This window comes from Cebidichthys violaceus, unplaced genomic scaffold (assembly GCF_023349555.1).
Source record: "Cebidichthys violaceus isolate CVI_PGR_0920_01 unplaced genomic scaffold, fCebVio1.0.p SCAF_15, whole genome shotgun sequence".
In the NCBI taxonomy this organism is placed as follows: domain Eukaryota; kingdom Metazoa; phylum Chordata; class Actinopteri; order Perciformes; family Stichaeidae; genus Cebidichthys; species Cebidichthys violaceus.
The window spans coordinates 16,295,707-16,318,714 of record NW_027176318.1 but is presented as its reverse complement, the minus strand read 5'-3'; the positions used below and the strand labels follow the sequence as shown (position 1 = coordinate 16,318,714).

General features: G+C 42.1%; 1 protein-coding gene across 6 annotated transcripts in view; it reads right to left on the bottom strand.

The window, feature by feature from the left end:
* LOC137872075 (nebulin-like) overlaps positions 1-4,909 on the bottom strand; it is a 44,423-nt gene extending 39,514 nt beyond the window's left edge. For 3 of the 6 annotated variants that reach the window (XM_068710308.1, XM_068710309.1, XM_068710310.1), the window contains exons 1-2: positions 1,000-3,632; positions 39-253 (exon numbers count right to left, since the gene is read on the bottom strand). In XM_068710308.1, the coding sequence (XP_068566409.1) occupies positions 39-242 (204 nt within the window). In that variant the 5' untranslated portion in view covers positions 243-253; positions 1,000-3,632. Of the gene's footprint in view, positions 1-38; positions 254-999; positions 3,634-4,413 lie in introns of those variants that run through there. The other 3 variants (XM_068710305.1, XM_068710306.1, XM_068710311.1) reach the window with 3 other exon arrangements.
* Between the last annotated feature and the right edge of the window lie 18,099 nt (positions 4,910-23,008).

Genomic DNA, 23,008 nt, shown 5'->3' with positions numbered 1-23,008 from the left:
CTGTTGAGTTTTTTTTAAAAGTTGCAGGAAGTTCTCACCTCTGATTCCCAAGCTCCCTGCAGCTTCTTCTTTGCCCGACCCTCCTCTTCCTCTTTGGTCCCTTCTTCTCCTCCCTCCTTCTCTTCCTCTCTCACTTCCTCAGTTTCTACCTCCTCCTCTTCTTCGTCCGTCCTCGCGGTCACGGTCTCTGTCGATGACGTCGTCTCCTGGACGGACTCAGCCGAGGCCTCCTCTTCCTCCATGTCGGCCGCCTCTGAGGACGAAGCACGATTCATGTTTATTTGTCTTTTATTTACCAGTTAAAGAGGGAAACAACATCAGAGGTTATTGCTGAAAAGTCTATAAAAATAGAAAAGACGTTGAAATATATATATATATATGAAGCCATCCTGAGCTCTTCAGACAAGTATATATGTACATTAAAGAGTATTTGTATGTACAAAAGGGAGTAAAGCTACAGAAAACATTGACTCCTTAAAGAGTAAACACACCCTGAAATTCTGCCATGATGAGTCCAGTAGTGGTAGAAGTACTCAGATCCTCTACTTCAAATAAAAGTAGAAATACCAGAGTCTAAAAATAAGTAAAAGTCCAGCATTCAAAATGCTATTTAAGTAAAAGTATTAACAGCAAAATGCTCTTCTCATTAATGCAGAATCCTCAGAGATAGAAACTAGAAGTGTTAACGGGGAGTCCATGTGACAGAAACACATCTCTACGTCAACGGAGAGTCGGTTCTGACAGAATACCACTGAACACACCACTCATCACTCAAACTGTGGGCCGTTCCTCGCTGATCAACTCTGTCGGCTCCTTCCTGTTCTGTTTGTCAAGGTCACCTTTTCAGCTTCTTCAAAGTTCCTCAACGTCTGAGCTTTAATCTTCTCCCCCACCCTGTGATCCCCTGAGTCTGTCCCAGCCTCTTCACACCGTCCAGCTTCTACCAAAGGTCCATGAACCTTCTTCTGAAACATCCTATTCTCTCATCGCGGCACTCACCTCGTCCGATCTGTGGCCTCTCAACCGAGCTTCCTCTTCGGCTTCCTCGGTGTCTGGTTCTGCCTCTTAGCTTTCCAAACGTCCTTTTGAATATCGTAGCTACTTTTTTATTCTACGCCACTCTTCTCTTCTCAGGCTCCTGGTCTCTCGTTTTCAGCTCAAGCTCATCCCGGACTTCGTCGTCTCGTCTCGGCCGCCTCATGTGATGTCTGTTTGTCGGTTCAACAGGTTACTTCTTTATCACTTTTGACTTTCCACATTTAGCCCTCTACTCAAGACCTTATCTCCGCCGTGCCCTTCACCCCAGTCACAGTGCCAGTGTTGGGTAGAGTGTGTGTGTGTGTGTGTGTGTGTGTGTGTGTGTGTGTGTGTGTGTGTGTGTGTATATGTGTGTGTGTGTGTGTGTGTGTGTGTGTGTGTGTGTGTGTGTGTGTGTGTGTGTAAGTTGAGTGGTTGAAGGTGAAAAATAGCGTAAGCTATAAAGAATGCTCTTGTAGAGTTTCTACTTTGACCTTTATTCTTATTCTAGTGGAATAAATGATGTTCACTTCTCTATGAATCTGATCTTATTTCTGACCTTGTGCTGCTGTCCTCTGTGGTTGTATGAAGGCTTATCTCATCTTATGTAACACTCACTGTTTTACCAGAAGAAGCTCTGCTCTTCTGCACAACTGAACAAATAAAACTCTTCCCAAGTCGTCTTCAACCAGGAAACGAGTTCATTTAGATCTTGAGATATTGTGTTTGCAGAATGTAATGTTTTTAAAGTTTAATGGTGATTATTCTTGATGGACAGCTCCTCAGACAGCGTGTGTGTGTGTGTGTGTGTGTGTGTGTGTGTGTGTGTGTGTGTGTGTGTGTGTGTGTGTTTGGTAGTAGAGCTGGGATGAGATCATAGGATGAATGAAGTCATGTGTGTGTCTGTATGTGTGTGTCTGTATGTGTGTGTATTCAGGTGGAGGTTATGACGTAGAAGAGATTAAATTCAAAATACAAAAACACTAAAAAATATATATTTTTCTTCTGAAGTTTGTCTTGCGTCCTGAGACAAACACTTTTTCACATAAATACAAAACACAACGTTTAACGACATAAATATATATTACATCATCGATTGCATTGCATCAACTTGTTTGTAACACTTGATGTAAAACACAGTATGTTTGTGGTCTTTGATGCATTTAAGTGAAGTTACTTTAGTTGGAGAAATGAGTTTTAAATACAAAAGCATTTCTCTAATGTGTGCTCAGCATGTGGAGTACGTTATTTAATGATTGATTCATGTTAGATTATGTTTTATCCTTTCATAAAAGTCTAGTTTACAGCATAAATGTTTTGGTTGATTACTAATAATTAGATGAGAATGTGAGAACAGTGTTTGTAGTTTCACAAAGATGCAAGACACTGAGAGGAGGAACAGGAAGAAGATGAAGAACGGAGAATGAAAAAGAAAAGACGACATTCACTGTAGAGATGGATCATTTGCGATGCGAGCCTCTCGGGCAGCAGGTAGCCTGGCAGTGTGACCAGAGCGTCAGATGGCGGCCGAGGTAAACAGGACATCGACCCGATGAAGAGCGAGCGGGTCTGACTCTGAGCCAAAGGACCATCTGCTGCACAACAACCATTCAACACAAGCACACAACGCTGCATCGTCTGCATAACGCCGCTTGTTCTTTGTAATGCATTGATATTGTTATCATATGTCATATCTTGTAAAAACATCTTGTCGATACTATTGTAAGTTGTCGTATCTTATGCATATTCAGTTTATGTTCTCTGTAATATTGTGATATTTTAATATTATAAAGGTGATAAATATCGGAATGATTTTTAGCAACAACAACAGATTTTCTTTCCACACTACGTTGTGCGTTTCATACACAAACAGGAAGTCGTGGTAAATAAAGATGCATAATTTCTGACGACGATCATCACGTGTCTGTGTTTGGTTATATTTGGTGTGTTCGGGACGTTTCTTGATGTCAATCTATATAAAAACGTAGCGACCGGGTGCCAGAGGAAGCTACAAAAATGGCCGACACGAGGCTGAAAAAACAAGGGAAACAGCAAGCGGACGAAGCTCATTCCAAAACGAGAGCGGATGTGGGTTACTCAGTGTTCCTTTAAGGACATTTTCTCTTTATTGGTACTCCAACGTTTCCACCTCTATTTAGTCTGGTTTTCATTTTCCAGGGCACAACAATCTAGATATAAAAACACCACCAATAAAACATAAAAACAGAGAGCAATCCTGAGTTGTTGGGATGAAAAGCTAATTAACGAGGTCTTTAAACACATCACGGGTCTAGTGGCCTGAATAACAGCCGAGTCCTGGACCGAGGATCACAGGGAACAGGCCTCCCTGGGGAGTTAATCCGTCTCCCCTCAAAGCTGAATGTGGGAGACACAGTTTTCATAGGTTTATCATCTTTAAAAGACCTGACCGGGAGCTCTTTCTCTCTCTCCCTCAGATCTCGTTAATACATTCAGAAACACAAAGCTTCTCCCGGGAGGACTCGCTGTGATGTCGTCCTGATGTGAACCAGGAGAAGAACTCTTCACAGATGAGTGAAAATAAAACATTCTCCGTTGATCTGATTTCTCTCTTTCAGACGTTCAAGCAAACATAAATCCCTCTCTCTATTCTCTCTCTCTTTAACCCCCCCCCCCCTCCCCCCCTCTTCTCTCAGCACCAGGTCAGCCTTGAACAGATCTGAGTAATAAAAATACAAAATAAAATTGTGTGCAGGCTGTTGAATGCCACACCGTCTGAGGGAGCGTATTAATTAAAGTGGAGCAAATGAGGGGAGAGAATCTGTGTATTAACACGGCGGAATGATGCGATCACTCGGTCAGGTGGACGGACGGACGGGGGGGGGGGGGGGGGGGAGGACACAAGGCGGCAGAGTTTTTAACCCTCTGAACCTCAAACACAATGAGGCCGTTTGTTTGTTTTTGCTTCGGTCACATTTTTTCTCTCCGTGGTCTTGATTTTCAAAATAAAAGTCCTGCTCCTCTATGAAACAGAACCATGATGACTAGAAGTTGAGAGAACTAGAACACGTCTTCAGTGCAGAACAACAGTTATGATGACATCACTCATTAAGAAGAAAGAAAGGCAAGTTGAATTTCTTTGATAAATATTCAACATGTTTCAAGAGTCTCTGCATGTTATAAATATTTAACTATTGACATGTCTCCAGCCTCTCCTCTCCTCTCTCCCCTCCTCTCCTCTCCTCCTCTCCTCCCCTCTCTCCTTCCTGCCTTTCTCCTCTGCTCCTCTCTCCCCCCTCTCCTCCCTCCTCTCCTCTCCCCAACTGTTTTATGTTCATCTTCATGTTTTAAACTGTTTTGAGGTAAGACAGATCGAGTTATAAAGAAAATACAGAGAGAAGGATAAACACACTTTACCTTCATCTGCTGGTTCACTGTCATCAGGACACACATCTGGAGCATCTGTGTACACACACACTCACACACACACACACACACACACACACACACACACACACACACTCACACTCACTCACACACACACACACACATACACACACACTCACACACACACTCACACACACACCATATAAAAAACATTAAACAAATTAAAGAAACACTCTTCGTCAGAAGAGGAGAAAACATTATAAATATAACGTTCACTTTAACTGATAGAGATTCTTTTAGAAATATGTCCACAGCAGTACATTACTACATCTACTGTAGTAATACACTGACTATGAAGTACTTCATAAAAACACACTTCAAACTATCCCTTTAAATAAATCATATAATAAATCATATATTAAATCATATAATAAATTATATAATAAATCATATAATAAATCATATAATAAATCATATAATAAATCAGGGTCACTTACACTCACTGGTTCCAGGAGAAGCTCCTCTTCAAACAGCTGATGTCATCAACAACCGGAGGGCTCGATGGTGATGTGTGTGTGTGTGTGTGTGTGTGTGTGTGTGTGTGTGTGTGTGTGTATGTGATTGGACTCTCTGACCAAAATGCACCCGCTTCATTTCACTTGCACACACACCAGGGCAAACACTGACACAGTGTGTGTGTGTGTGTGTGTGTGTGTGTGTGTGTGTGTGTGTGTGTGTACATACAATACTGATCTGCTCCTGAGTCCTTCTGAGTCTTTGCATCTCTGGAGTGTCGGACACGATGCTGAAGCCTCGACCTTTACTCTCCTCAAAGTCCTTCTTGTACTTCACCTGCAGAGAAACACGACACGATGACATCACCGCTACTGCTACAATGTGAGTATTAATTATGATTATTTATGATTCATAGAAGCATCTCAAAGTACACAGAGCACAACTCTGGGGATTATTGCTTATTTGTTGATCAAGAGTACATCCAGGTATAAAACCTCAATACTGTTGACTACTGACCAAACGTTTTCAGCAGAATCGAGATCAAAAGTTGTCGAAAGTCCAAATTTTGACCAATAATTCTGTCTGAAAATAATACAATTTTTATTTTATTTAATTTTATTTAATTTTAATAATTGTGCACATACAGTATGTATAGTATATGTGTGTATATGTAGCAATGTATATGTATGTGTATACTGTATATATATATATTCAGATATATATTTACTATTATTATTTGTACCATGTGCCTTGTTTTTATGGTCTTATATCTGGGACTGTTGTTTTGTTAAAAATGTTAAAATGTTAAATTAAATAAAAGGTTTTTAAACAAATCACTACTTCCTTGTGTTTCCCCGTTTTAGGAAATTACTGATGAAACGATATTTATATTAAAGATTTACATCTTAAAGGAACCAATGGGCTCTGAGCTGAGAGACGCAGACAGGAAGTCAGACATCAATAAACTAACATGTTAACATCAATATCCAAATCACTGCTGCATCACTGCCAAACAGCAGGCAGAGTGGCCGAGTTACAACGGCAACAACAACAACGACAACGACAACAACAACAACAACTAGAAGAGAGCAGCAGGCCTTATTTCTCTCTCTGGTCCTTCAACCTTCAGAGGAAACACTGCAGCTCATTTAGACATAAAGTCAGTGGTCAGTGACGGCCCATTAGCTCCCAGGATGGAGCTGTGAACTGCAGATATATCACTCAAACAGAGTGTGTGTGTGTGTGTGTGTGTGTGTGTGTGTGTGTGTGTGTGTGTGTGTGTGTGTGTGTGTGTGTGTGAGAAATTGTCCCCGTTCGAACTATGAAGTAGATTAAATCCACATTCATCAGTCGTGGGCTCCTTGCTGAGCTAATAGGACAAGCTAACGAGCTGAATATCACACACACACACACACACACACACACACACACACACACACACACACACACTATGGAGGGTGGAAATAACTACAGCAGCATTAATATGTACAGGTAAGCAATAAAAATAGCAGAGTAAAAAATATGAAATATAAAAAAGCACAATATATACAATCAAATAGAATAATATTAGATTAACTAACATAATGAGCGCTAATTAATATTATGGTTTATCAACTTTTAACAAAAACAAAATGATGTCATGAGTGTGTTTGTGCTCAACAGAGGCTTTATTGAATGACTCGTCTGGTGTGAAGATGAATATACATCTACAGTCAGAAGATGAATATAGATCTACAGTCAGAAGATGAATATAGATCTACAGTCAGAAGATGAAACATCTACAGTCAGAAGATGAATATACATCTACAGTCAGAAGATGAAACATCTACAGTCAGAAGATGAATATAGATCTACAGTCAGAAGATGAATATACATCTACAGTCAGAAGATGAATATACATCTACAGTCAGAAGATGAAACATCTACAGTCAGAAGATGAATATAGATCTACAGTCAGAAGATGAATATACATCTACAGTCAGAAGATGAAACATCTACAGTCAGAAGATGAATATAGATCTACAGTCAGAAGATGAAACATCTACAGTCAGAAGATGAATATACATCTACAGTCAGAAGATGAAACATCTACAGTCAGAAGATGAATATAGATCTACAGTCAGAAGATGAATATACATCTACAGTCAGAAGATGAATATACATCTACAGTCAGAAGATGAAACATCTACAGTCAGAAGATGAATATAGATCTACAGTCAGAAGATGAATATACATCTACAGTCAGAAGATGAATGTAGATCTACAGTCAGAAGATGAATGTAGATCTACAGTCAGAAGATGAATATAGATCTACAGTCAGAAGATGAATATACATCTACAGTCAGAAGATGAATATAGATCTACAGTCAGAAGATGAATACAGATCTACAGTCAGAAGATGAATATAGATCTACAGTCAGAAGATGAATGTAGATCTACAGTCAGAAGATGAATATAGATCTACAGTCAGAAGATGAATATAGATCTACAGTCAGAAGATGAATACAGATCTACAGTCAGAAGATGAATATAGATCTACAGTCAGAAGATGAATATAGATCTACAGTCAGAAGATGAATACAGATCTACAGTCAGAAGATGAATATAGAGCTACAGTCAGAAGATGAATACAGATCTACAGTCAGAAGATGAATATAGATCTACAGTCAGAAGATGAATATAGATCTACAGTCAGAAGATGAATACAGATCTACAGTCAGAAGATGAATATAGAGCTACAGTCAGCAGCTGCTCCGTCACACACCAGCGGGTCACGTGATCGCGTCACATCCACTCCTCTGTAGCACAACAACACAACTAGGTCAGTGCTGAACAACTCACTCTGCACCACGTCTTTGTGAGTTCTAATCAGCTTCATGGAGCTAATGTGAAGTGATTTCAACATCACCTCCGGGGACGTCAAGACACACGGACTGGAAGAGTTAAAGAGGAGGAGGAGGAGGTTACAACATCAGGCTCTCTCCTGGAGGGAACAGAGGAGGTGAACATCAGAGTGATGCTCATGTAAAGTCTCCTCGTCCTCATTTTAATCGAGCTTCACATCTCAAAGGAGATAAAGTTGATGTCGTGACATAATATATATTATTGGTGTATAACTCAAAACAACTCAAAGTGACTGTATGATACTTAAGTGTCATTAAAGAAATGACATTTTTGGGGAGAAAAGAAGGAGAACTGTTCACTACTTTACATGTGAAATGAATCAAAACTCACAAACTTGAACCGGTAGAAAAAGAAGGTGATGTTGAAAGAAAGAAGGACACAAAGAAAGACAGAATAAAGACAGATAGACACAAAGAAAGACAGAATAAAGAAAGAAAGACACAAAGAAAGACAGAATAAAGAAAGAAAGACACAAAGAAAGACAGAATAAAGACAGAAAAAGAGATAAAACAGTACAAATAGCAAGAATGAAAGACAGCAGAAGACACAGGGACAGAATAAATGAATGTCTGTCAATGACAAACTGGTAATAAAGTTTTTTTTGTTTTTTTTTTAATCAGGCAAAGCCAAACACACAACAACACAAACACACACGTCACATGACAAACAGCACGACCCCTTCTGCTGACTGCTGAGTGGACATCTGTCCTTTTGTCCTGCTGTCACACACACACACACACACACACACACACACACACACACACACACACAGGACGAGGACACATGGCACACCAGTGAAGCTGTGTGTGTTCTTTGCATCAGTTTGTGACTCATGTCGTCACAGCAGCTTCTCGAGACACACCTGAGCGTTTGTTTTCATCTCCAGGTGGTGCCAGAGGGGCGGAGACACGGGCCGGTTTAGATCAGGGTCTGGACGTTGAGGGGTACGTGCGTCTTGTTAACTTCAATGACCAGATATTTGTCACCAAGATGAACTTCTCAGTCAGAGTGGAGCCACGTTTCCATCCACATACGGCGCAACTTTTAACCGAATTACAGGAAAATCACAAGAAAAAGTGAACGAGTGAGTTTCTAATGGTGACGGCGCTCGTTTTGAAGCCTCCAGTTCAGCATTTTGGCCGTCACCATCTTTGTTTTTTTGCAACCAGTGAACAGGAAGTGACCATATCTGGACTGAGGAGGAGTGACGTAGAGACGCCGTATACGTCTCTGGTAGAGACCTGTCAATCAGCGTGTAGCCCCGCCCCTAAATCATCCCCTCTTTATGGTCTGTGTGACTCTAAATGGAGCATAATGTACTAAATGAACATCATGCTGTATTGAAGAAGACTGTAAACTAGAGATTGAGACCATAAACTCATGTTTACAATGTTTACTGAGGGAATAAATCAAGAGAGAAGTAGAGTCATTTTAGACTAGACTTCTATACAACCAGAGGAGTCGCCCCCTGGTGGACACTAGAGAGAATGCAACTTTAACACGTGAAGCTTTGACTCCACGTTTCTGTGTGTGTGTAGGTGTGTTTGTGTAGGTGTGTGTCTGTGTAGGTGTGTGTTTGTGTAAGTGTGTGTCTGTGTAGTTGTGTGTCTGTGTAGGTGTGTTTGTGTAGGTGTGTGTCTGCATTGGTGTGTGTCTGTGTAGGTGTGTTTCTGTGTAGGTGTGTGTTTGTGTAAGTGTGTGTCTGTGTAGGTGTGTGTCTGTGTAGGTGTGTGTCTGTGTAGTTGTGTGTCTGTGTAGGTGTGTGTCTGTGTAGGTGTGTTTCTGTGTAGGTGTGTGTCTGTGTAGGTGTGTTTCTGTGTAGGTGTGTGTCTGTGTAGGTGTGTTTCTAGGTGTGTTTCTGTGTAGGTGTGTTTCTGTGTAGGTGTGTTTCTGTGTAGGTGTGTGTCTGTGTAGGTGTGTTTCTAGGTGTGTTTCTGTGTAGGTGTGTTTCTGTGTAGGTGTGTGTCTGTGTAGGTGTGTGTCTGTGTAGGTGTGTTTCTGTGTAGGTGTGTTTCTGTGTAGGTGTGTTTCTGTGTAGGTGTGTGTCTGTGTAGGTGTGTGTCTGTGTAGGTGTGTGTCTGTTACCTGGCTCTGCAGCTCGCTCTGCTGTCTCAGTCTCAGGTTCTCTGGAGTGTCGGCCACGATGGTGAACGACGTCTTGGGGTAATGTCTGAAAGGAGAAACGACAGAGTTACTACATGTTATTCTCTATCAGCTGTTAGACCTTCATCAACACGTGGAGTTAGAATCAGTGCATTTATTACGCGCTTTAAGTCGGCTACGTTACGCTTTTGTTGCGTTCAGTCCTTTTAAACAATAGAAAGAGTAACCTAAATGAGCTAGTGACCCACCAAGACGATGACATTAGCATCAACAAAGACCCATTGACGCTGCCGTATTAACGACTAGATGACGTTATTTTGAGTGTCGATGGAGCTGCTACAACGTTAGCGTAGCCTAGCACTGATCCATCCAGACTCCATTCAGAAAACAAGCGTTTTAAAAGTTGTTTGCTTGTCTTCTTGTGGACAGACCACACAGAGCATGAATTCAGACTTTTTACTAATCAGCTTCATTATGTCATTATTTCGGCATATTTTGTATCTGTTTATTGCAGTTAAATTATTATGTAATGTGTATATTAAAATCTACAATGAGCTTTAAAAGAATCATGAGTTTAAAACTGTTCAAATACGTCATGTTTTAAAAATCAGAAAGAATCTGTGTAATTCAAGGCACGATTAAACAGATATCCGTCTCTCTCCGTTGACTTTTTTCAGAAATAGCGTCCCATGGGGGACACAGGAAGGGGGCGGGACTTATCCTCTCTATGACACTGTACAGCTCAGGTGTCACTCACTGACCCGTTTGACCCTGGAGGTCACACACACACACACACACACACACATACACACACACACACACACACACACACACACACACACACACTATGAGAGAAACCTAAAACTCAGCTGACACCAGACTCCTCTCGTGTTTTAATGGTTTTAAAAAGCTATAAATAAACAAGTGGCGTCATCACACCGGTTGTTGCAGATAAAACGTGTAATTATGAAAATCTTTATGGGTCACACAGAACACCCCCCCGTCTGAACTCAACATGGTACGCTCTCACTTCCTGTTTGGACCAGCAGGTAAAATGGGTCGGAGCTCCAGAGGAAGGAGGAGAACTCAGCTCCTGGCAGCAGCAGCAGCGTCTCCTCCTCCTCCTCCTCCTCCTCCAGGAGCAGAGCTTCTCCTCTCTGCTGGAGACCCAGGACATATTGCTGGACCCGCTGGAGGGAAGGGAGGCCACGGGGAGAACCAGAACCAGGACTGAGAGAGTCAGACTGTCAGACCCTGCTGCAGTAGAATGAGAGGTTTTCTAAAAAGACTCTGGTGCTCAGAGACACTACAGCTTTAGTCCACATGGACCAACAGAACCAACAGAACCAACAGAACCAACACTACGCTAAAGAACCTCACAGTGACTTTAAGGTTAAAGTGTTGTTTCTCTCTTGAGCTCCTTTAAGAATCAATCATCACTTTGGTTGTGAGCTCCTCTGACTGTTCCTTTTAGTTGGTCTTCATCTTCCTCTTGCTTCAGTGTGTTCCTCTCACTCTTGAACACAGAGAGACTTCCTGTTGAGTCTTAGTCAACTAGTCAGAGGCCACCACAGTGTGTGTGTGTGTGTGTGTGTGTGTGTGTGTGTGTGTGTGCGGTTCCTTTAGTGCCTTTGTTTCACTCGGAGTGTTACATAAACACACACAAACTAATTTTGTCCTGAAGTTTCACTTCACCTGTTCCCGTCGCTAGTGGCAACCATGGATGCTTTGTTCGGTTGGTGCAACCCAATACTTTGAGACAAAGAGCGTCTCTGTGGGATATCTCTCTCACACACACACACACACACACACACACACACACACACACACACACACACACACAGGAGGCCGTGCTGGCTGGACAAGCAGCTCGGCACAATAACTCAGTTTGTGTGGAGTCTTTAACAGCCAGCTGACGTCCAGACGACTGCAGGACACAGACCGGCCTGTCTGCTCGCTTCTTTGTGTGATTTTGGAGGTTTTTGTTGGACGAGAACGTAAATTAAAGATTTAGAACGGACAAGTTTCTCAAACGACGTCCGTAAAGTTGGACGACAAAAACAAAATTACGTAAAATGTTGTTGAAAGACGCCATGGTACCCAGACTTTTCAATGGGTCCAGCTTCAAAAGCACCAGATCCTACACTTCCCACAATGCAACCATGACGTCACTCTGACTCTGTCATCAGGTGTATTTTCTCCGAATTGACAAAGTGTCGTAGACTGTCTATAATATACATCACCCATTGGTTTGTGGGCTGCTGTAACGAAGCTCGACTTTAGCATTTTGGAAGGTGCCATCTTGGTTTTTGGCCTTCATCATCTTGGGTTTTGTCCGAGTACTCAAAGTACAAGTACCTCAGACTTGTACTTAAGTACAGTACTATAGTATACGTACTGAGGTACATTCCACCGCTGGTGGTGCAGAAGTACCACAGTGAATTTGTACTAAACGTAAATGAGCTGCAACATAATAAACGCTAATTAAAACCTGACAGGAAGTGGAAATACTGAATAGATTTAAACTGCTGCAACAGAGCAGTTTCACTTCACACACACACACACACACACACACACACACACACACACACACACACAGAGTAACAAACTAATTCCAGGATAAAAACTAATTGCACACACTGCTTAACAAACAATAAGGTGTTTCGTAGCTCATGAGCTAAAAATAACCTGAGCCAGAAAAAAGAAACAAGAACAAACACAGACGGAGTTCTTTAAAGTGTGTTCAGTAAGAGCCTCAGACACATCCTGCCTTTCTCCTGCTGCTGTTAAGACACCAGGTTTACAATACACCAGGGCGTGAGTGTGGGTGTGTGTGTGTGTGTGTGTGTGTGTGTGTGTGTGTGTGTGTGTGTGTGTGTGTGTGTGTGTGTGTGTGTGTGTTGTGGATACGGATTTAGATTTACCATTGTCTATAATGTTGCTGTGACATTTGCCAAACGACGGCAGTCTCCTCTGTCCCAGCAGCAGTGACGCACACGAGTTTAACTGTGTGTGTGTGTGTGTGTGTGTGTGTGTGTGTGTGTGTGTGTGTGTGAGAGGTCCAAAGACAGATTGTATATTTGTTGATCAGTTTAGTGGGGGTGGGGTCACGTAAATGTACTTTCATACAAAACTGTAATACCTCAAAGAAAGACGTTTTTGTTGCACTTAAGTTTAGATTCTGGTTTTGGACGGTCCAAACCGCCGGTTTTGGTCCAACAGGTTTGTAGGATATCTTGTAAAAAGTTACTCTTCCTTTTTCCGACAGAAGTCCAAAATCACGTCAATTTACACTTGTTACATGAATACAGTCCTTTCAAAATAAACTTCAGTCTACACAGGAAACAACTTAGTTTAGGTTTAGAAAACATATTTAAATACTTTGTTAGGTTTAGAAACCATATTTAAATACTCTGTGGTTTGGGTTAAGATAAGTACGTCAGTTTCGCGAAACAAATAAATGAACGTTTTTTGTTTTCACCCATTCACCTCCAATCCCCCCCGCCCTGTGAGGGTCTTTCGCTGTCTTCTCACTTCCTGGTTCATGATCACATGGATGAAATATAAACGTATGTTTGTGAGATATTACAGAACATTCATCGCATCACGGATGTCGCTGTAGCTAAACCAGGCTAGCAGTGATGGTTTGGTGAATCACAGATGAAGAGGAGGAAGAGAGGGCAGGGAGGAATGTGTGTGTGTGTGTGTGTGTGTGTGTGTGTGTGTGTGTGTGTGTGTGTGTGTGTGTGTGTGTGTTCTGGATGCTCTCCATCTTCCTGCCTAGGTGTTGATGGAGATCTCAGTGTGAGCTCAGGACACACTTGGCTCCTGTATCTTCTGTGCTCTTTATGACTCTTTATGGCAGAGTAGAATACATCATTAAAATATGTGTCGCTTAAATAATATGACGCTCCTTCAAACAGAGTCACACAGATGTAAAGACGGAGGGAGTCTGCTGCCGGAGACTTTAAGAGAACTGAAGTTCTACGCCGACTCATGTTTAATGACTTCACCTTCATCTTCACCTTCATCTTCACCCTCAGCGCTTAACGCCGATAACCACCTCTGCAGCTGATAAAAGCCTGTGACGAACCGAGGGGGAGTTCATCCAGACTGTGCTTATAGGAGACGTGATCACCCAGAGGGTGTAATAGATGGCCATCTATGGTGGGTATAAACGGCTGTGTTGATAACGATAAGCCACGCCTCCTCTCCGGAGCGTCTAGTGCGAATGAAGCGAATAAACACAAACGATCCCGCGAGTAACGCAACGCTGAAGTTCACTTTAGGTTTGGCGTGAACGCATCGTTTTCTGTCTTCATCTGTTGTTGTTTTCCGTGTTTATTACTGAATACACTCGTCAACATCCGGGAAAGAGCCGAGATGGAAGCTAAGCTAACCCAGCTATAGCACCTGAGGCTACTCCACTACCCAGCATGCATCCTGGCTGTCTGATGTCCGGTTCGCAGACAAATAAGACGGATGAAAAGCGGCGGGAGGTCGGTGACTGTTGAGTCCACGTCTTCACAGGGACCTGGATCCATGGTGGTCCAGGATCAAGCTGACAGCAGGACAGAGAGCAGGACTCTGGTGGACCAGAGGAGGAGGACTCTGTGTTCAAACAGTCTTTATGACGCAAAGTCATAAAATGTACTACAGGAACGTGTTTGGTGTGTTTCAAATGGGCTACAAGTGAATTCCGTGTGTTGCATAATGACAACGAATGATCCTTGAATCCTAAAAAGTGGTGCTGAGAACAACAACAGCAACAACAACAGCAGCAGCAACAACAGCAACAACAGCAACAGCAGCAACAACAGCAACAACAGCAACAACAGCAGCCTGAAGTGGAGTGAAAGCAGAGCAGTGTGACGTCCACAGAGGATCACGACTCTGTCCTCTCGTCCTCCGTCTCTCTCGTGGTGACGATCGGCCTCTTTACTTTTTAAATAAAACGTGAGCGATTAGCAGGAGTGTTACGTAACTTTCCCCTCCAGCAGCTCTCTCTCTCTCTCTCTCTCTCTCTCTCTCTCTCTCTCTCTCTCTCTCTCAGTATGCTGCTCTCACCGTCTTTGTTTCTCACAGGCAGATTTATTCTCAGCCTCCTTTCAGTTGCTCTCGTCTCTCTGTTTAGTGGTGTTACAGCAGGTTGAGCTGTGGCTTCTCTGCTCCAGTGAAACGCCTTTAAAACGGCTTTGTAATCGGTGAGACTCAAAGAGAATCAGACTAAGTTAAAGGCATGTCATTGATAACGGTGTTGTTGAGTCGTTAGTGTCGTTAGTCACATGAGCCGTTAGTGCCGTCACTCACGAGAGTCGTTAGTGTTGTCAGTCATGAGAGTCGTTAGTGATGTCAGTCACAAGAGTCGTTAGTGTTGTCAGTCACGAGAGTCGTTGGTGTTGTCAGTCATGAGAGTCGTTAGTGATGTCAGTCACGAGAGTCGTTAGTGATGTCAGTCACGAGAGTCGTTAGTGATGTCAGTCACGAGAGTCGTTAGTGTTGTCAGTCATGAGAGTCGTTAGTGATGTCAGTCACGAGAGTCGTTAGTGATGTCAGTCACGAGAGTCGTTGGTGTTGTCAGTCATGAGAGTCGTTAGTGATGTCAGTCACGAGAGTCGTTAGTGTTGTCAGTCACGAGAGTCGTTAGTGTTGTCAGTCACGTTAGCATCTTTAGTCAAATGAGTCGTTAGTGTCGTCAGTCAAGTGAGTCATTGTGAGTCGTTAGTCACATGAGTCGTTAGCGTCTTTAGTCAAATAAGTTTTTAGTGTCGTCAGTCACGTAAGTCAATAGTTTGTCACGTGAGTCGTTAGTTTCGTTAGCCACATGAGTCGATAAAGTCGTTAGTCACGTGACTTGATAAAGTCGTTAGTCACGTGAGTCGTTAGCGTCTTTAGTCAAATAAGTTTTTAGTGTCGTCAGTCACGTAAGTCAATAGTTTGTCACGTGAGTCGTTAGTTTCGTTAGCCACATGAGTCGTTGAAGTCGTTAGTCACGTGAGTCGTTAGTGTCGTTACGGACAAACGATATCATATCCTCCCGTACAGCTGCAGCAGGAATCCGTCTCCTTCCTGCGTCTCCTGTGTCTGAAACAATGAAGGCAGAGATGTTTCCCTGTGAAGCTCCATAAGAGAGCAGTAATCTGGGTTATGTGGGCAGCAGCGTTACATAACCACACAGCTTTTTATCACAACAATCTGAGCTGCTATTAAAACTCACACCAACATGTAAAATCAATCTGCACAGAGACGGAATGAAGGACTCTTCTTCTTCAACAGTTCAGATCGGTCTTCTTCATGTTCACAGGAACAGCTGGTGTGCAGCGTTACATAAGCAGCTTTGATTATTATTAATTAGCATAAAGGGGAACTTAATTAACAGAAATATCTCATGCAGGAGGACGCCTGCTATGAATGTTTCTATGTTTCTATTCCTCTGGATCTCTGCTGCTCTTTTTGTTCTGTTAAACCACCTCCTGCTACATTACTGGAGCATCTCACTGGTTCTCATTCAGACCAAGACTCTCTTACTGACAGAAGATGATTTCTTTAGATATTTACACCTTTTGATACTACATCATACTACAGTCGGTAGTGTCGTCAGTCACGTGAGTCGGTAGTGTTGCTAGTAACAAGAGTCGTTTGTGTCGGTACTCTCATGAGTTGTTAGTGTTGTCAGTAGAGTTAGTTGTTTGTGTGGGTATTCTCGTGACTTGATAGTCAGTTATGTGAGTTAATAGAGTTGGTGGTCACGTGAGTCGATAGAGTCGGTGGTCATGTGAGTCGATAGAGTTGGTGGTCACGTGAGTCGATAGAGTCGGTGGTCACGTGAGTCGATAGAGTTGGTGGTCACGTGAGTCGATAGAGTCGGTGGTCATGTGAGTCGATAGAGTCGGTGGTCATGTGAGTCGATAGAGTTGGTGGTCACGTGAGTCGATAGAGTCGGTGGTCACGTGAGTCGATAGAGTTGGTGGTCACGTGAGTCGATAGAGTCGGTGGTCACGTGAGTCGATAGAGTCGGTGGTCACGTGAGTCGGTAGAGTCGGTGGTCACGTGAGTCGATAGAGTCGGTGGTCACGTGAGTCGATAGAGTCGGTGGTCACGTGAGTCGATAGAGTCGGTGGTCACGTGAGTCAATAGAGTCGGTGGTCACGTGAGTCAATAGAGTCGGTGGTCACGTGAGTCGATAGTGTAGTAATTCTCTTTTGCAAAGTCTGCAAAAATGCAGACTAGCAGAACGTTTTCATGAAGTGAGCCCAAGATGAAAACCACCAGACGGATTGCTTCAGATCTAGTTTGGAGTCCTACATATTTAACTCACAGGCTACTCATGAAGCCTTGATGGAGATTTGAAGTGTGAGTCGTACATACTGAAGAAGAGAAGGTCAGAAGGTGTCCTGGTTCAATGAGGGAAGGGATCCTCACATAGAACCTGTTGGTGAGAACTCTTTCCTGCTCGTGTCAGCCCTCTAATAATAAAGTGAGTGAGTTCAGAGTGTGTTGAGTCTCATGTGGTTCTGTAATCCCTCTCCACACTCGTCGCCCTCCTGGAGTTGCAGAGAGGATCTTAAGAAGCACGAGACCTGGCTCATTAAATCCAGACCTCTAAGTTCCCTCTGGACTCAAACATTCATTCTAAAATGATACGGAAAGTGATTCTTGTGAAATCAAAGCTTCATGTGTTAAAGCTGCATTCTCTCTAGTGTCCACCAGAGGGCGACTCCTCTGGTTGTATAGAAGTCTAGTCTAAAATGACTCTACTTCTCTCTTGATTTATTCCCTCAGTAAACATTGTAAACATGAGTTTATGGTCTCAATCTCTAGTTTACAGTCTTCTTCAATACAGCATGATGTTCATTTAGTACATTATGCTCCATTTAGAGTCAAACACACCATAAAGAGGGGATGATTTAGGGGCGGGGCTACACGCTGATTGACAGGTCTCTACGTTACTCCTCCTCAGTCCAGATATGGTCACTTCCTGTTCACTGGTTGCAAATCAAACAAAGATGGCGACGGACAAATCGGCGAACTCGAGGCTTCAAAACGTCCACAAACTAACGAGAGACGTCACCACGACAACGTCCACTTGTTATAAACAGTTTGTGGTTTGAAGTGTCTGATGAGGTCGTCTCTTTCTCCTCTAAATATCTGTTTAACAAATGAACGGAGGAGAAGTTTCTCAGGATTTAAATGTTTTGTTCACAGGAGGGTTCGGCGTGGAAACAAAGACGGTGTTTTCCACCAGCTGAGAGGAAACGCCTTTTCAACCTCAAAGGTCGCCTTAACACTGGTGTGTGTGTGTGTGTGTGTGTGTGTGTGTGTGTGTGTGTGTGTGTGAGGTGGACAAAGTGTGTTTTTTGTTCTCTGAACTGTGATTCAACCGATCTTTCTGCTAAAGAAATAATAAATAATTATTTCATTAAGTATTTGTTATCTTTTTAAACTTCTGCTGCATTAAACACACAAGAATTTTAAATTTAATTTTACATTTAGTCACATTTTTGTCTTTTGTTTTGTTTTAGATGAGATTTCTTCAGTGGAATTGAACATTTTAGTCAATAATTAAGTCTTTATTATTTATGATACTGAATAATACTTGTTGAAGGGTATTCATACTTCTAATGAGAAGTAAACATACCTTGAACTATGTGTTTAGTCCTGTAAGCTGCACTTAAAGTACTTCTTTCATATAATAGATGTATATATATGTATGTCTTTATATGTATATATGTCATGTTTCACTCAGCAGAACTCTGATTTAATGGATCAGCAGATGTAAAAACGTGTAACTTCATCTGAGATTAAATGAATACAGAATTATGTTAAAAGTTTGCCCGATGAGTGAGCGTCTGTTTATGAGTCGTAAGAAATCAGAATCATGTTTGATTTAAGTTCAATTTAACAATATTTAAGGGAGCAAGACGAGCTAATCGCTAACGCAGAGAGAGTTTATACGGATGACTTACTGAGTGAAGAGCAAACAAGCAGAGCTTGGAGACGTCTGCTGGTTGAACTCGTCTTTACTAACCAGGACATAGATCAGCGGAGACGTAACTGTAACCAGTTGTAATCATGGTTTTCATCAAAGCTGCTGTTGCAGAAAGTGACGCCAACAAACGCTTATCGTCAACATTTCTGTTGACAAAATGAACGCTGAAGAGCAGAGCTTCAACATCACCACCGACCGGCACTGACGAGGTGAAAGCCTTCCCAAGTCCTGCCCCCCTTTGAGAGTCGGTACTTCTTACTGATGTCGATGAGGGTCTCACGCAAACTAGACTTCCTGTTCCAGAGTAGTGTGTGTGTGTGTGTGTGTGTGTGTGTCAACAGAGAGAAGCAGAGCCGGGCTCACAAACCAACAACCACCCAAAGACAACCGACCGACCGCCGCTATAAAGAACCTTCAAAGAGTCACAGAGATATGAACCGCCTGATAATAACACGGTACGGCCTGAGGAGGGTTTACACTCTGAGAAAAGACCTTCAGAATAAAAGCACAACGCTTTCATTGAAATTCAGTAGAGATAGCAAACAATACGCTAAATGTACATTATAGTGATAATAATAACAAGAGTATCGTATAGTGTAAGTGTATGTAGAGAGAGACAGAGAGAGAGAGAGAGAGACACAGAGAGAGAGAGAGAGAGAGAGAAAGAAAGAGAGAGAGAGAGACAGAGAGAGAGAGAGAGAGAGAGAGAGAGAGAGAGAGAGAGAGAAAGAAAGAAAGAAAGAAAGAGAGAGAGAGAGAGAGAGAGAGAGAGAGAGAGAGAGAGAGAAGAGACAGAAAGAGAGAGAGAGAGAGAGAGAGAGACAGAAAGAGACAGAAAGAGAGAGAGAGAGACAGAGAGAGAGAGAGAGAGAGAGAGATCAGGACTCACGCGTTGCAGTAGGGTTTCTTGTCGTATCCTTTGTAGTTCTTCATGTTCAGGGTCATCTTACAAACCTCGCAGTGGAAACATCCTTTGTGCCAGTTCTGGAGACAACACACACACACACACATACACATACATGTCAATATTGGATTTGATGAGTCCGTTTCAGGAGGCAAACTTTGTGTCTGAAAAGTAAAGTATGTTAAAGCTGCATTCTCTCTAGTGTCCACCAGAGGGCGACTCCTCTGGTTGTATAGAAGTCTAGTCTAAAATGACTCTACCTCTCTCTAGTGTCCACCAGGGGGCGACTCCTCTGGTTGTATAGAAGTCTAGTCTAAAATGACTCTACTTCTCTCATGATTTATTCCCTCAGTAAACATTGTAAACATGAGTTTATGGTCTCAATCTCTAGTTTACAGTCTTCTTCAATACAGCATGATGTTCATTTAGTACATTATGCTCCATTTAGAGTCAAACACACCATAAAGAGGGGATGATTTAGGGGCGGGGCTACACAGTGATTGACAGGTCTCTACCACGCCGTTGTCCGGTCTTACAACTTTAACCATTTAGTGTGTTTTCACTTCATGAAAGTTCAATTGTAACATTTTGGTCGCATACAAATTTCATATCACTTCTGGTTGCAGAAAAACAAGATGGAGACGGCCAAATACCAAGTTGGTGATTGCGCAAAACCAAGGTGGCGACAATCAAAAACCTGGATGGCGACGTACAGAAACCAAGATGGCGACGTCCAGAAACCAAGATGGCGACGGCAAAAAATGACAAACTCAAGGCTCCATATTGGCAGTCCAGAAAACTAACGGGTGACGTCATGGTGACGACACTCACTTCCTGTATACGCTCTTGACTTCCAGGTGCAGCAGCAGACATTCTGGGGTCTATTACTGTTTTTTGGTAAGTTCAAGTCTCCGCACCGTCCCTCCTCACAAGCCCGCCTGTCCGTCAAACAGCATGGGCGGGACTGTCCGCCTTGCACTTCCTGATTGATGCGGTTTTGACATGCGGGTGTTTTAGAAACTAAATATAAACACAGTGGGAGGCTGGATTAAAAGTGAAGGAAGTCAGTTTGCTGCCGAACATTCGCTCGTTCGATTTCCAGTTCAGACCTCCCTCCATCTGCCCTGCATTAGGATTATTCAAATCCCTCAGAGAGCCAATCGGCTCCAAATGATGTTTGACTTTCTAATGTGGTCACATGTCTGAGCTTCATTTCAGTGAAAGAGCACGATGTGTCCAAACCCATAGGAAGTGACCAGTGTAGCCTGATTACTCCTACTGGTGTCGACACGTCTGTCCACCACAGAGCACTGACTGGTTTATGTTTCATCTGTAAACCAAGTACACGTTTCAAATATACACTATCGATACATCAATACTTATATATATATATATATATATATATATATATATATATATATATATATATATATATATATATATATATATATATATATAAACAAGTGGTGCTCAGCTTTGTAAGTTATAACTGACACAAAAAGTCTCATTTCAACAGCAGATCCTAAGAAAATTAAACCGGTTCGCTTTTATTCTCCCGTTGAATTTTGTTTTCATGTTCCCGTTACTAAAAGGTGAGGAGAAGTGACACGTCGTCTGTAAAGCTCGTTAGAGAGGCTTTCTTCTTCTCTTTCTCTGTTTCTCACACTGAGCTCTTTTATTCCTTTATTCTCACTTCAAACAAGTCAAACGTCAGCTTTCACCAAACAGCTCTGAAGGTACCTTCTTCTTTCTTTAGAGCGATGATACTGACGTTGTATTACATTATATCATGTTAGGTTACGTTACATATTACGTTACGTTACGTTACGTTACGTTACGTTACGTTACGTTACGTTACGTTACGTTACATTACGTTACGTTACGTTATGTTACGTTACGTTATGTTATGTTATGTTACGTTATGTTATGTTATGTTATGTTACGTTATGCTCCTGTGTTATCAGGAGGTGGGAGGGGCTTCACATGCTGTGCCTACATGCTGTTGTGTCATCTGATGCCTCATCGGACAGACAGCGAACGCAGAAGATAAATTCATAATTTATCACCATTATGCAACTGACTGTTACAGAGGTGTTGCCACGCAAACACGGACACTTGCTTTTGTTTACTGGAATCCTGAAACATTCCTCTGACATTCCTTATTCACTCATTCAACGACGTTTATATTTTAGGCTTTTCTTTCATTTAGTTATAACTTCTACCTCTGCTGCGACACACTATGAATAAAAGACATTGTTTTATTTTGTATATTCATGAGTGTCGTTGTAAATTCAATCCAAAGAGGATTTTAGTGTGAATCCAAAAAGCTAGTTTGAACCAGAGAAGTCAAGAGTCATCATGAGCTACTACTTGTGTCATTCAGGCTGATGCAATAATGTTAAAATGAATATTTATATAAGTAACGTGATGCATGAAATGTGCTAAATTAACCATAAACCTCCCACCTTAAGTCTCTATTATAGTATTACGGTAGTTTTGGGGCTAATAACTAAATAAAAGAAGATTATAGCTTTGATCTGATTGCTATCAACTATATATTCCTTTAATGGATTAGAGAACAGAGGGATAATAGATGATTAACTTATGCTTTATTTTAGAGAGATAGAGAGATAGATACTAATAATAATTTAATTTTAATTTAATTTGTTTTCGCTACAGCAGCAATTATGGTACAGGTAAATACAAATAACAGAGACAAATATTAAATATAAAATGCACAATATATACAATGAAATAGAACGATGTTAAACTAAACCGTAGCAGTGCAGAGGTTGAACCATTCACACACATATGTTGGGTTACTGTTGGATAAACACACGTGCTCACCTTGTCCAGGCAGCTGACTTTCTCCGTCGGATAGACGATCTTCCCGCAGCGGGCACACTGGGGGTTCATCCTCCGGACCTCCTCGGGGCTCCGAACACGGATAAATTGCACTTGTTGTAAGCGACGGGTTGAGCTGTTAACGTCCGCAGCGAGAGCCGCAAAACATCTACCGGAGAAACGGTCCCGTTCAGCGGCTCACACCGTCCGGCTGAGAAGGCTGGATGCTGCGCTGGTTCACTCCAACGGTCCGACAAGCTGCCGGCAGTTAGCGCGACGAGACCGGAAGCTAGCGGAGATCAAACCGGAAGTGACATTAAAATACAAAATAATAGAAATAAAAACGATTTAGAATTATTAGTATT